Source organism: Agelaius tricolor, unplaced genomic scaffold (assembly GCF_023055355.1).
Source record: "Agelaius tricolor isolate 1412-34295 unplaced genomic scaffold, bAgeTri1.0.p SCAF_19, whole genome shotgun sequence".
In the NCBI taxonomy this organism is placed as follows: Eukaryota; Metazoa; Chordata; class Aves; order Passeriformes; family Icteridae; genus Agelaius; species Agelaius tricolor.
The window spans coordinates 5,187,335-5,201,172 of record NW_027269279.1 but is presented as its reverse complement, the minus strand read 5'-3'; the positions used below and the strand labels follow the sequence as shown (position 1 = coordinate 5,201,172).

The following is a 13,838-nucleotide window of genomic DNA, read 5'->3' as shown; positions in this document are numbered from 1 at the left end:
GAGGAAAAGAGCATGTTGCATCCATAACTGATGGCTCTAATCTCTATTTAAAGACAAGGCTACTTAGAGTTGATGGGAGGTTCAGTTCTCCCCCTTTTCTTCTCCATTTCTTTGCAAAGCCAGCTGGACATTCATTCATATTTTGACACAGCAGCTAAAGTGCTCAGCTGTGGTATTCCTCATGTGCAAGAACAGCCAATATTTCCCCACCAGCCACCTACGAGGTCACAACTGTCCCTGCCACCAGCAAGGAGATAAAATTCCTCCAGGATGTTTGTCATTAGAATACTACAGTGCTTCTCTACTAACAAGTGGAGCACCAGAGGAATAGAGACAAATGACAGGAGAACAAATTGGTGATTAGACATAAGTGAGGCTGGAGAACAAGCACACAGAGCAGTAATTTCTCTGGAGCAGGGGAAAGGAAGATTTCCTGTCCTCAAATGACAGCTGGCAAATAAACCCTCACCCCTATCTGAGGCAAGGACCAGAGAGCAGTGGTCAAGAGAGTCACAGGGAGGAACTGGCAGATCCCAACGAGGAAACCCAGCTGCTGGTTCAAAGCCCCCACTGTGACAGTGGCCAGCTGCTGGGATGTTTGCAGATGTACCAAGAAGTCTGTTGTATTTGTTTTTAAACAAAAGTTTTCCAAGGAACCTCTTAAAAGTTTTCCTGTCAGCAGCTGGTACTGACCCAACTCATCCATAGTCCCTCACTGACCCTTCCAAATCTGTTCCATTTCTTGCATATCCTGTAAAAGGCCTAGACAGCTCTGTGAGCCCTTGGCCATGGAGGTCTTCCAGAGATGCTTTGTCTAGAGTAACAAGAGACTGAAGAACAGGGTGAGAGGGATGTCAAGCTATGCCTAAGAGAGCAGAGAAAGGCACGATGGAAACAAAGAGAATTTTAATTATAAAATAAAAAAACCACCCACCCCCAGAAACCAAAGTGGTCTCCCCCTGCACAAATCTGCATGTTCTCTCCAGCACAGAGAGTGCAGACACTTCAATTGCAAGGGCCATCACTCACTCCCTTCTGCTCTCCCAGCAGCTCTGCCTTCTTGGAGAGACAAAAAACCCCAAACAACAAACCAACAGCCACTGCCCCAAGACCCCAAGAAGGAAGTGGTCCCTGTTTGGCACAATGTTTAGGAGATTTTTCTCCCACAATAATGGCATCTCAGCCAGGCAGATTGATCCTTGCCCTTTTCTGATCTTCAGTCAGCACCTTCTTCTTTTCCAGCACAGTCTGGGCTGCCACATCATCTCTTTGATCCTCCAGCACATGGGTTGCAATACACTGCTCTTCTTACAGGGTTGTAATGCAGCTGATGAATCCATTAAATTAATTCCTCTGGCAATGGAACTCCCAGAACCACATGTTCATATCATGGCCTCCATATGCAGAATCTTCAAGGCCTCTGAGATCTGAGAGCTGGTGTCAATCTGGCCGTACATGCCCACCAGGAAGGCCCTGTGCAGCAGCACTGCTGCATGTTCTGGGAAAGGGAAAGGGAAAGGCAGAGTGAGGACTGGCCCCAGGGCTCCACGTGCAAGAGCAATCCACCAACAACCACTGGGTGAGCATTTGCAGCTGTATGAGAAATCTCTCCTTCCATAAGAACTTGGCACAATGCCCCCTCTAACAGCTCTGTGGGTTTGTGATCATGTGAGAGGTCACAACTCAGAGAAAACCATAAAGGAGCAAATCTACTTGAAGGAAGCCCCCCTTGTCTCTATGCCAACTCCCCCTTGTGAAGCTCAGCCCAAAGCTACTGCTGGTATTGACAGCCTGGTCTAAGCAACAGCAATCCATGGCAACTTCCCAGGGAGTACAGGACCCCAGCTTTGACCCTTGTGAGGCCAACCATGGCCCAAAAGGGGCTGATCTCCAGGTACCTTGGCAAAGGAGGGTGTACTCAGGCAGGTTCCTCAGCGCTGTCTGCACCACCTCGAAGTCTCGGCTGCCCAGGCAGTACATGTAGGTGGGCAGGAAATCTGCAGCAATGCTGGGGGTGAAACATGACAGGGTCAGTACAGGTAGGTGGGCAGGAAATCTGCAGCAATGCTGGGAGTGAAACATGACAGGGTCAGTACAGGTAGGTGGGCAGGAAATCTGCAGCAATGCTGGGAGTGAAACATGACAGGGTCAGTGGAGCCCCAGATCAGCCAGCACAGCCTCAGGTGCAGTGGTGCTCACCTGGGGCTGTTCTGGATGGAGCGCAGAGCCAGGCTGAAGGCCAGGTTTCGGCAGGAATCCTCTGATGAACTCATCAGCTTCTGCAGGTTTGTCTGAAAGGTGGACAAATGTGGATCACAGGGCCATTCAGGGAGCACAAACTCCTCAGACTGGCATTACTCCCCCTCCACACCAATCCAGCCCAACACAAATCCAGCAGGTACTGGCTGACCCCAGAAATCCCTCTTTGTAAGACAGATTATCCTGGTTTTGAATACTTTAAAAGTACCCTTCTGTAATCTTATTTCATGTGGGACAGCTGAGTTTTCCCCAGTTTCCAGCTTATTCAACAGAGCTGTTCTGTTCTCTCCTTGCCCTGGGAAGAGGACAGAGGTTTAATTCTTCCTCTGACATACAGTAGATGATAGCTGAGGCAGTATGCAATGGAGGGAAATACTGTCTGCTCTCAGCAGGGCTAACTGAGGACACTTTTTTCCTATGGTGCTGCAACAACCACTCAAAAAGCAGAGGAAGGGTAGTGCTTAAGCTGGCTGGTGAAAAGAATCTCTTCCAGTTGCAGTTTAACACACCAATACTCACAGCAAAAAAGGCAAGAATTTCTGGCCTCCGTCTGGACATCTCATCAATGTCTGTCAGCACTTCCAGGATATCTGGGAGAAGACACAGGTTGGAAAGGTGACTGAAAATCACTGATCCAGCAAATAATCTTTTCTTTTTTCCCACAAAACAAATCTCCCAAGCCATCAAGTTTCCCCACTTGCACACAGAGGTAGTGTAATGAAGGCGGTTCTTCAGAAAGGAGGAGACCAGGGATGTGCCAGATCAACACATCCCAACCTGCCCAGGGAGAAGGAATCCAAGGGGTGAGAGGTTTCAGTTTCAGAACACCTTCTTCTGTAAATAAAGACCTTCAGAGTGTCTCTTTAAAAAACAGGGTACAGGCAGGACATTTTTGTCCTATTCTACCTTGGAAGGAAAACTGTCACAGCTTAGGTATGAACACAGGACGCTTGTAATTGCAGAAGACCTTTGGAGATTATTGTTCCCATATGCCAGATTAACATGGTTTTCTTCCATGAAGGCCATTTGGGGATTTCTAGCAAATCCTGCTTCTCATCAGTTTGGTATTTCATTCCTATCAGCACTTCAGACCTGGCTCGAACTGCAGCATTCCTTGATTTACTCATGCTATCTCCCAAAATGCTGGAAAATCCTTGAAGAGCCTCAAAGGGGCCATCAAATGGCCCAGAAGGGCCAATCTCAAATAGAAGGGCCACTGAAGTAGTGCTGAGCTAAGAGATAACAGAATCACAGGAAGCCTCTGTCACAGAATCACAGGAGGCTATGGACAAGTTAATCCAAAAATGGAACAACATCCTAACTGCTGGTGACTTCCAAACACAAGACTGAAACAGGAAACCAGGCTGCTGCTGACAGATAAGTAACAAGGTTGACAAATGTCTGCATTTGCCCTGTGTCTCTGCACAGCAGGGCCTCACTCACCCTCCACTGTCTGGCCTCTGGAGAGCCTCTTCATGTACGGGGCCATTTCAGCCGGCGTGAGGGGAGTGAAGAGGGACACGCTGACCAGGGGGAGAGAGCCAGCAGCTGCTTCATCTGGGGAGAGAGAGAGCAGGGCACTCCTGACAGCCTCTGGGCTGGCCAGGATTCCCCAGCAGTGCAGTGGTGTATCAGGAGCCACCAGCAATGCTGAGATACAATTGTCTCACACTGTCTCTAATCTCACTGCACCTCCTGTAACCCACTCAGCTGACACTGAGGAGGAAGCTTTGCAAGCTCTTTTAATGCTGAATAATTTTCCCCATGCAAGCTGTGCAAGCTGTCAACAGTGGAAGAATGGATGTACCCTTAGAGTCCCCCCAACAGGTCAATCCTTAAGTATGGATTAAAAGGGCAAAATCCACAACCAGGAAACTCACCCTTGTTAAGAGCTGTTCTGCTTCAGTAGTGATACCACTGGCAGGAAAACAAATTAATCCATCCCAAATACTGGTTCCCAACTGCTGAGCATACAAGTGCCATTCTCCACTCTAAACACACTGAGCTGCTACAAGAACAATCACAGTACACACCCCACAAAAACACCTATTCTCCAAAACAGAGTGCAGATTCACCAGCTGGAATAACTCTTCTCCCACCCAGACTCACCATCCTTCTCTTCATCAGAGCCCCTGTCCAAGATGCCACTCTTACTAGGCAGACTCAGCCCAGCCAGGAGGGACTTCAGCATTGCTAGGTCACTGTTGTCTGATGACAGGTCACTGGGAAAAAGAAGTGGTGTGTTTGGCTTTCAATAGCAATAAGGGCATGAGGACAGATATGCACACTGGAACAAAGAGCTTCTCAGAAGCAGAAACAAGATTTTTTCTTTTCTTCATAACTGCAACTCAAATGCATTTCCCCCACATAGCTGTAGGTGGGACCCTGCTGCCACTGCTCTGGGGAAAGATTCTCCAGCTGCCTCTATGAAAGGTTGCAGGGCACTATAATACCTCAATATAACATTTAGGCCATTATGTGAGTTAAAGTCATTATGTGACTTCGTTGGGCTCAGTTTTCACCTATAAAGAAGAGATATGCTGCTCATTTCAGTGGTGACTTAAAGGAGCCAAGGGTAAAAAAGTGCCATATTAGCAGCTACTCTGTCACATCCTCTTGCTGTCTTCTGTCTGATTAGCTCCTGGCAATCTGACTGTGCATGGGCTAAGAGGCATAAGGAAGCTTACTGGAGTGGATCCGAGTGCTTCTGCAAGAAGGAGACAGCTGCCTGGGCATTGCACGTGATGTACTTGTGGATAAACTGCACAAACTTGCTGATGAAGGCAGCCAGGTGCCGGGAGGATTTTCTGTAGTTCTGGGAAAGAATCAAAAAGGTGAGAGTTAACCAAAACATAGCAGCAATGCACTGCCCCATCCTACACCTCTGGGTACCAGGGAGCAGTTTCTTGATCTGCTGCCTCCTCTTCAAGCTCTCCAAAATACTTAATGCATTTTTTTGTTCTTAAGCATTCAGGAAGGCTTTCCCTTCAAATAAGAAGCACCAAGGTTGGCCCTGTGTTACAGGAGCTTCCCCATCTAGTGGCCAGCAGCCGGCAGAGGGAGGGAAGCAGGGATTTTCCTACCAGCAGCAGACGGATGAAGGACAGGAGACAGTCCCAGAGTGCCGCCTGGTGCTCGTTCTGGAACACCTGCGGCTGGAGCAGCTCCAGGATCCCCAGGACATGGATGAAGAAGGTCAAGTGGTTCTGCTGCCTGAATTCCTGGAAATTGAGGTGAACGCGGCCGTGCAGCAGTGCTGCAATCATTGGCAAGTGCCTGAAACACCAAACGAGAAAATCTAGGCCTAGATCTTTCAAAGGTACATGTTACCTCAGTTCCTGGAAGGCAAAATCCCTTATCCTCTCCCAGAGTTCTTGTCTTGATCCCTGTATAGATAGACTCAGCATGCCCCATTTCCCACCCATACTCTGCTCCCTAGTCTCCAATTCCAAGATTATTTCCTGACAGACACAAGGTGTTGCCTCATTGTAAAAGGTGTCACTTTGCTGCCTTTTCTCCTGACTTCTGTACATGAAGGTGAATTCTCTCACCAACATTGTGACTGCTGCCAGTTTGTTCCCTTTCTAGGACAAGGGTGGATGCTTTTCAATAAGCCCCAGAGACACACAGGGAGAGGGAAGTACCTAAGGAGGAGGATGGGATGAGCCACAGCCAGCTTCCTGCAGGCCATATTGGCATCCCACACGCGGCTTTCGGATGACTTGGAGTCACTGGTGTCTGCGAGGAGGTTAATGAATCTGTGAACCAGGGCATCAAGCTGCAAGAAAAATAATGAGCAAACTGTTAAGAAGTTTAATGTACAAACCAGCCCCTGGCTCTCCAGCAGTGTTTCCCAATTCCTTTCCAGCTACACAGGGGGGTTAACAGAAATTATTTTCAGGTAGAATCTGTGAGCAGATGCAGTGTTCCAGCTGGCATGGGATCTGAAGTCCACAGTCCCTACAGACATCAAAGCAGGATCAGATGCCTGCACACTTGTGCCTTACAGAAGCCTTTGGCACACAGAAGCTTGTGGAGCTTATACTATTTTATAGAAGGACACTGCAAAACAAACCACACCAGAACTCTCTTCTCTGGAGAGTGCAGGCAGGAATGGGGTAACAGAAAATCAAAATAAAGAAACCAAAGTCACCCAGGAAGCTTTTGCCAGCTCTCAGCTTCTAAACTGGGCATCAAGGTAGCATCCACTGTGCATACACAACGGAAAAGGGGCCTTCCTATGCCTCTAACTTTACCTTGCAAGTGCTGCTGTCTCTGGCTCCTTCACTGGTAAGAAGCATCTCAGGCATAGGGACCAGGAGCTCAGGTAGTTGCAGGTATATCTGCAGCAGAAGGTCCTGGCAGCATTTCCCCACAGAGCTAAAGGAAAAGGGGAGAGGTCAGCCACTGGGCACTACATTAGATCAACCAGCAAACACCCCAGACCCATCACATTAGTAACACCCTTCCTGCATGTGGTAAACAGAGCATGTGAAAACAAAGACATCAAGAATCTCAACCAGTGTTTTTTAAGTCTTTGCTTCTTTTGAACAGCTCAAATAATTCACTTTCTACACAGATCCATGCACAGTCTATGGGGATCCACCAGGAGGCCATTTGGAGTTAGAAAACTGCAATTCAAAGGAGAAGAAAGCTCTGCTTACATCTCCAGTGCAGAGTTCCTGCATGTGGTACTCACAGTCAGCCCCATCCCAATTGGAAAATAAGCCAGAACCACAACCATTCAGACTAACCAGCACGTTCTCTACACACCTGAAACCCCTGGAGATCTCTGGCATAGTCTCTATTGGGAGGCAGTAGGAAGAAACAGTCACTCAGAATCTTTCCTAATATCACCATAAGCAAGGTTGGAATTAGGTCAGTTCCTTTCACTGCCACAAAAACATCATCTTCCTGTTCTTTCCACAGTCTTAAAATAGCTGTTAGGAAATAATTTGGTCTCCATTCAGCTTTCAAAGCAAGTCAGAAGCAGGATGTATTACAAGCAGTGACTCAAGGGATGAGTAGACAAGAAATCCCACGTTAGGAACTAGTAATCAAAAATAACCACTGCCTTAAAGAACAAAAGAAAAAACCTCAAGCATGTCAAGAATTTCATTCTGAAGTCCTAAAAGCAAGAAGGCCCTTAAATTTCACTTTTGAAGTCAGCTTCCTGGGCTGAGTACCACTTAAAACCACTTGTTATTTCCTCAGACCTTGGGAGGATAGTGTGCACTTTCATACAGGCTCTGGAACATGATATTCTTAATGAAGACATACTGGCAAGTCACAGCATTACCTGCTTGTGCCCAAGAACTACAATTCCAGCAGACAATGCTCCTCATTTGCACCCTCACCTGCTTCCCCACTGCTGGATGCAGTTGGTCAAATATTCTGTTACTTTTTTGATGTTCTCAAGGTCTCCATGAGAACAACTGAGCAGCAATGGCAGTCGAGACTGGATGAGTGTGCAGGAGGCTTCATCAGTGTTCTGGTGTCTGGTCTCTGCTTCAGCCAGGATGAGCTCCACCATGCTGATCAGTTCTGATGCCTTCAGGTGGAGCACAAATTCCTCACGGCGCTTCTGGAAGGGCAAGAGAACACCCCAAATTATTCCACACCAAATCCCAAGATCCTTAGCTCCTTCTAGTCACACCTTCCCCGACTGGAATGGAACCTTAAAACCACACTTAAGAATGGCTCCATATCTAGAGCTCTGAAAGAATCACAACCCCAAATAAAATCTCTTTAGCCCTCCTCTACTTCTTCATTTACTTCCATGTCAGCATGTGTGATGGGTCAGAAAGCATAATTCAGTCACCAGTTCTGTGGAGAAGAGACACAGCTTCCTTTTCTTTGTAAAATGGCAATTATCCCATGCTGAGTTTTAGCTTGCTTGCCACTCTCTTGTGCCTTTACCAGATATTGTGGCAACTACTGCAGGGGAAGTGCCAAGTGGGCAAACTTTATGTGTTCCTATCAGCTTTCTGGACTCTAAACTGCCACTGTAATATGGAACAGCTAAGTAATCAGCTGAGGTACAGGCAGCAAACTTGGCACACTGCACCTGAATCACTCCAGCCACCTCTTGGCCATGGAAAAATCAGGCACTGTGAAAACATTGCCTCTCACTCCATCCAGATAGGAATCTTGGAAGAACTGAACCAATACCTGAGGAGTTCTCTGGTCCCTTCCCTGCCAGATCCGAGGAATGTGAATACAGGCCCACAAGAAATCCAAGGATGCAGTTGGGTCAAATCTGCCAGAAGACAAAAGAAGACAGATTTGCAATTAGAGTCAACACAACCCTCGGGCAGCACACAAACACATGGAAGCATCACTAAACATGATGAGTACTGTGAAGAAAGAAACATCTGCAAATGTAAAAATAGGACCTATTAAGTCCCAAGAAGGGGGTTGGTTCTGTTCCCAGATTGTGACTAAATAGTTGCTGCAATAAGCACAGCACAGGGTACAGAACAGAACAAATGGCATTCAGCAAGTGTGGGGGCTACATGGAGCCTTACACCAAGGTCAGGAGCTGGTCACCACCAAATAGTTGGTACAATCAGACCAATGACCTTACTGTCCCTATCACAGCAGTTACTTTGAACTGAGAAAGTAATTTAATTTTGAGCAAATTAAGAATAAAATAATAAACTGAAATGCTACCAGTTTTAGAAGTATTGCTGTTATTAGGTTTTAGCATTTCCTGGTCCATAACTGTAACAATACCACTACACTGGAACTTCAGTATTTGAAAGCTGTGTACAGAAGCTCAGAGCTAGGGCTGCTGCAGAGATCAAAACTGGGAGGCTAATGCCATGAAAGGGTTAGAAAAAAGACTGGAAATGGAGTTTAGTACAACCAAAAAATCCATCAGAGCCTGCCCAGGTACAGAGACAGCCCTCAGTTTGCTATCCAAGCCATCCTGCAAACCCTGTGTTCATAAAGGCTACCAACAAGGGCAATGCAAGATGGATTACCCACAATTAGCACTTCCTGTTTAGAACACAGCCAAATCTTTATGTGCTGCTTCCACCAAACAGTAGGTAATATTTACATCAAGGTACACAAATCAGCAGGACTGAAATCTGCATCCTTCTCACAAAGTCTATTTCTGGCTGACTTACATCTCCTGGCAGACACATCACGAACATGGCAGGTCTTGTTCTCCCTCAGACAGACAGAGTTGCCCAACTCAATCCCTTGGCTGGGCCAAACAAGGCTCACCTCTGCTCCCTGTTCCTGCCAAGCAGAAGCCTGATGCACTGGTGCAGTGTGGTCCAGCTGGACTGGTGAGTCAGGAGAGCCAGGAGGTATGGGCGGAAGGAGGGCACCTGGGACCCTGCCTGGAAGCACCAAGAGAGGAAGAGATGTAATGAACAGGTCCTGGTAGCAAGGTGGCTGCAGGACATGCCATGTGTATTGCAGAAGGGTAACAACCCAGGAGGGCAGACAGCACAGACAGCATGAGGATTTAGGGCAACACTTTCTGAGAGAACAAGGCATCAGATGTGAAATTCAGTTTCAGCCTTAACTTTGGCATGGCACTTTGGGCAAGCCATTGATCTGTCTGCAAAAATACCAATGAAAACACAGCTGGCTGGGTTGTTATGAGACTGTGCTGTGTCTGCAAAGCACTTTGAAGTCCTTAAAAGAACATAACTGAGGAAATATAAAGATAAGAGGAAACATAAGCCCTGCACTGACAAATGTGAGCCTTGCACACAACTGTCCCCCTAGTCAGCCTGTACAGCTCTGGAACTCCTACAGTAACCTGTGGCAGAACATAAAAACAGCCCTTGCCCTGTTTCCAGGTGCAGGTCAGTACCCCAGAAAGTTGTTCCAGCACAGCAATCCTTCTGCCCAGCAACTCTTACTTTGTTCCAGGAGAACAGCAGCTTCTGCTGTAGATCAGGGCAGCTGCTGATGACCTCTGGGTCCAACATCTCCAGCCAGTCATTGAGAAGGCCAGAGGCAGGCCCTGGCCAAGCTGATTCAGCACTGTGGGCAAAGCAAGGCCAGTGTCACTGGTGATACCATGCAGCCAGACCTACCTGTGAATTCCCATCATTGCCTTGGCTCACCTGCAGCTCTCCACCTCCTTCTTTACTGGGGTTTCTTCCTTGTCCTGGAGCAACAAGGAGCACACCACAGCAATTGGTTTCATGGCAGGACACCTGGTCTCAACAGTAGCTGAGAAGAGGACAGTCAGGAGCTCCTCCAGGTATGGAGAGTGGGTTTCAATCAGACCTTGAAGGACTAGCAGAGGGAGAAAGATGCCACTCATTAACTCCAGGATGTGGTGAAAGGTATGGAATCTTGCAAGTATTATTCCTGATAGCCAGGCTCAGTGGGGAAGAGGGAAGCCATTTTTATTTGGGATAGTAGGCTTCCATTTCTTTTTGCTAGTGGAAACCAACAGTTTGCTCAGAGACTTAATCTGAGCCCCAGATCACAGTTTATAAAGCCACATACAGTGGGGGAAAGGAGGTGATACAGGACAGGGTCAAGCTTAGATCAGTTCACATTTTCTGATCCAGGAGAAGGCAGATTCCCACAGCCTGCACACTAGGCACTGCCTTGCTGGGCTGGAAGTTCAAGCTGATGATACAAAGAAGGAGAGCAGAAGGGACATCCATACCTTTGCTGATGAGCTCTGGCTCCACATTACACTTCTCTCCTGATTTCAGGGTTGCAATGATGGCACAGACCGTGGAGCTGATCAAGTCCGGGTCACGACGGAAAGAAAGAGCTTCTGTGAGGTGCAGGAAGCCACCTCTAACTGTAACAAAATCACAGCACTGGCATCACAGGGACAAGCCAGCCCCCACATCAGACTTCCCTTCTCCAGATTCCCCATGTGGCTCCAGGGCACGACTACTCAAACATATAAATACACATTCTACTGCCATTTATGGCCACCACAACCCTTGACAGCTCTCCTGCATGCTGGGACATGTGGCTAGGAAGAAGCTCTGTAACCACAAACCCACTTCCATGGCCAAGCTCTTGGTTAGACTCCTGCTCCCAAGGGATGGCAGATGATAAACAACTCTGTAAGTCATGATGTGACCTTGCTCCAGAGGCATTCCTGCATGCTCATCTACCAAAACTATAGCTCACACATAATTCCTGGCCTGAGAAATTTTAAGTTTTCCTAGAGAGATCTGCTGTGCTTGGTGAGATGCTACCAGGTGTCTACTGCAAGCCCCCAGAGCTAAGGCACTTGGTTCACAGCCTCAAAGAGCTTCTGCAGCACAATGTGCTACTTTTGTAACTCCTTATGACACCTATCTAAAAGGCTGCCCGTGACACTTCCTGCTCCAGGTGCAGTTTTGTCTCTTTCTTGCCCCACTTTGCCCCCTCTGAGCCCCATAAGCTGCCCAGTGCCAGTACCATCACTGATCCTGTGCCTTGAGGAGTATTGCACAGCAAAGGCCTTCAGCTGAGCTCGCAGGGGACCATCTTCCACGGCAGGGTTCTCCAGCCACTGTAGCATCTGCATGAGCACTTTAAAGAAGAGCGAGGAGAAGGCAGTGTCCTGTGGCACGGCGCGCTGGGAAGAAATTCTTTACAGTTAGGGTGGTGAGGCACTGGCAGAGGTTGCCCAGAGGTTCTGGACTCCCCATCCCTGAAAGTGTTCAAAGCCAGGTAGGATGGGCTTGGAGCAACCTGGTCTAGTGAAAGGTGCCCCTGCCCAAGGCAGGGGAATTGGAGCCTTGATCTTTAAGGTCCCTTCCAACCCAAACCATTTTATGACTCTATGAATTAGACTTCTGCTCTCAAATGGTCTGCAAATGCCCTGGCTTGCAAGACACGACAAATGCTACAGAATACTACAGATCCCAAAGCCAGCAGAGACCTACAGCTATAAATCCAAAAACCAGTTACCAGGCTAGGTAAGGTACACTAACTCTGCAGGTAATCTCAGCAGTGCCAGCCTAGTCCCACCAGCCTGCATCCAGCTGTCCATGGCCAGGCAACCTGAGCTGAGCATTACAAAGTGTGCACACAGCAGAGCAGATGCCCTGCAGATTTCCCATTTCTCCCTCACCACTCTTTATGAAATGCTCCTAAACAGATTTCCTGTTTCTCCCTCACCCCTCTGTATGAAATGCTCCCAAACAGATTCTCTGTTTCTCCCTCACCCCTCTGTATGAAATGCTCCCAAACAGATTCTCTGTTTCTCCCTCACCCCTCTGTATGAACTGCTCCCAAGGCACTCACGTGGTACTGGTAGAGCTGGCGCATGAGCGGGCAGGAGATGAAGTGGTGGCGGTGCATGGCCATGACCAGGGCGCCGCCGTGCGCGGAGTTGAGCAGCGCAGCCACGGCCTGCAGCAGCCGCCCTGTGACCCCGCTGGCCGTGACCCCACTGGCTGTGACTCCACTGCTTGTGACCCCACTGGCTGTGACCCCACTCTCTGGCACAGCCCCTTGGCGGATGTGGGCCAGCTCCTGCCCCAGTGACTGCTGCAGCGCCAGGGCCAGCGGCCGCAGGCTGGAGTTCTGCCACCGCGGGTCCGGGGTCAGTGGGAAAAGCTGGGGAGATACAACAGGGAGTACATTTATGACAGACAATGAAAGGATTGCTGTACCATGAACACCCCGAGGCTGAGGAGTGATTTACCTTGTACAGTTATACTGATTGTAGGCTAATGGGAACCTTCTGCTACAGCTTTTTCTATATTCTAGTGCCTGGCACACGAACATAAGCAGCATCTCTGCAACCCCAACACGATTATCCACACTGACACTGCAGGGGAATCCTACTACCCAAACACCAACAACTGACTTGGCCAATTAATTCTCTGTAGGCTCCTTCTGGAGTCAATGGAGGGAGGGAAGCTCTGTAAGCAGACAAGCCAGAGTACAAATGCTGTTTGCACACAGCTTTGCTGCCAGGGCCCTGTGAGCATTTCACAAATCCTGCATCCACTGCTGAGAGGAAAGGCACTATGCACAGAACAAACAAGGTGCAGAGACAGCAACATGCTAGTAGGTACTGACAATACCAGGCATGATCAAAAGCCACATCACGTTCCAACGACAAGAGAAAATTCCTGCCAGTACCAACTCCACCAGGCTGTAATGGCACAGCCTCATTGCATCAGGGTTTCCATATTTATTGCCTGCAAACACTGCAGGATAAGTAGTCACAAGATGCAGGTATAAGAGAAATGGATTTTGTGAAGCTGCTGCAGGGAAGTAGCTACTCAGCTGGAGGTTATGACAGTACCTGCAGCAAGATGCCTGCCAGATCATCTTCTGGGCCCAGCACATGGACCTGGCTCAAGGCCCGGATCCGACTCTGACTTTGGGAGTTTTCAGGACTAGATTTTGACCTTGCAGCCTCAGCGCTGTCTGCAAGAGGAATAAAAGGAAAAAAAGGAAGTGCTGTTATGGTAGATAGCATCTGGAGCCCCAACACCAGATCACCTTCAGCTTCACGGTCTCTAACTACTGAGAAATTCAGCAGCTTTTCACTTAATTCCAAGCAAGACCTACTTTTCCATATGACTCAGAAAAACTCACTGTAATAAACTCCAAAAATACTGGAATGTCTCTCTTTG

At 48.2% G+C, this 13,838-nt stretch overlaps 1 protein-coding gene across 4 annotated transcripts in view; it reads right to left on the bottom strand.

Annotated features, from left to right (window-relative positions):
• Window positions 1–889: 889 nt before the first annotated feature.
• The window catches only part of INTS1 (integrator complex subunit 1), a 28,852-nt gene continuing 15,903 nt past the window's right edge, over window positions 890–13,838 (bottom strand). For 3 of the 4 annotated variants that reach the window (XM_071443967.1, XM_071443968.1, XM_071443970.1), the window contains 19 exons: window positions 13,505–13,629; window positions 12,493–12,807; window positions 11,662–11,821; window positions 10,907–11,047; window positions 10,350–10,524; window positions 10,143–10,266; window positions 9,493–9,611; window positions 8,431–8,518; window positions 7,617–7,843; window positions 6,516–6,639; window positions 5,904–6,037; window positions 5,343–5,535; window positions 4,947–5,074; window positions 4,369–4,481; window positions 3,703–3,816; window positions 2,779–2,849; window positions 2,200–2,291; window positions 1,899–2,008; window positions 890–1,498 (listed from right to left, as the gene is read on the bottom strand). In XM_071443967.1, coding sequence (XP_071300068.1) covers window positions 1,383–1,498; window positions 1,899–2,008; window positions 2,200–2,291; window positions 2,779–2,849; window positions 3,703–3,816; window positions 4,369–4,481; window positions 4,947–5,074; window positions 5,343–5,535; window positions 5,904–6,037; window positions 6,516–6,639; window positions 7,617–7,843; window positions 8,431–8,518; window positions 9,493–9,611; window positions 10,143–10,266; window positions 10,350–10,524; window positions 10,907–11,047; window positions 11,662–11,821; window positions 12,493–12,807; window positions 13,505–13,629 — 2,669 coding nt within the window. In that variant the 3' untranslated portion in view covers window positions 890–1,382. Of the gene's footprint in view, window positions 1,499–1,898; window positions 2,009–2,049; window positions 2,127–2,199; window positions 2,292–2,778; window positions 2,850–3,702; window positions 3,817–4,368; window positions 4,482–4,946; window positions 5,075–5,342; window positions 5,536–5,903; window positions 6,038–6,515; window positions 6,640–7,616; window positions 7,844–8,430; window positions 8,519–9,492; window positions 9,612–10,142; window positions 10,267–10,349; window positions 10,525–10,906; window positions 11,048–11,661; window positions 11,822–12,492; window positions 12,808–13,504; window positions 13,630–13,838 lie in introns of those variants that run through there. The other variant, XM_071443969.1, reaches the window with a different exon arrangement.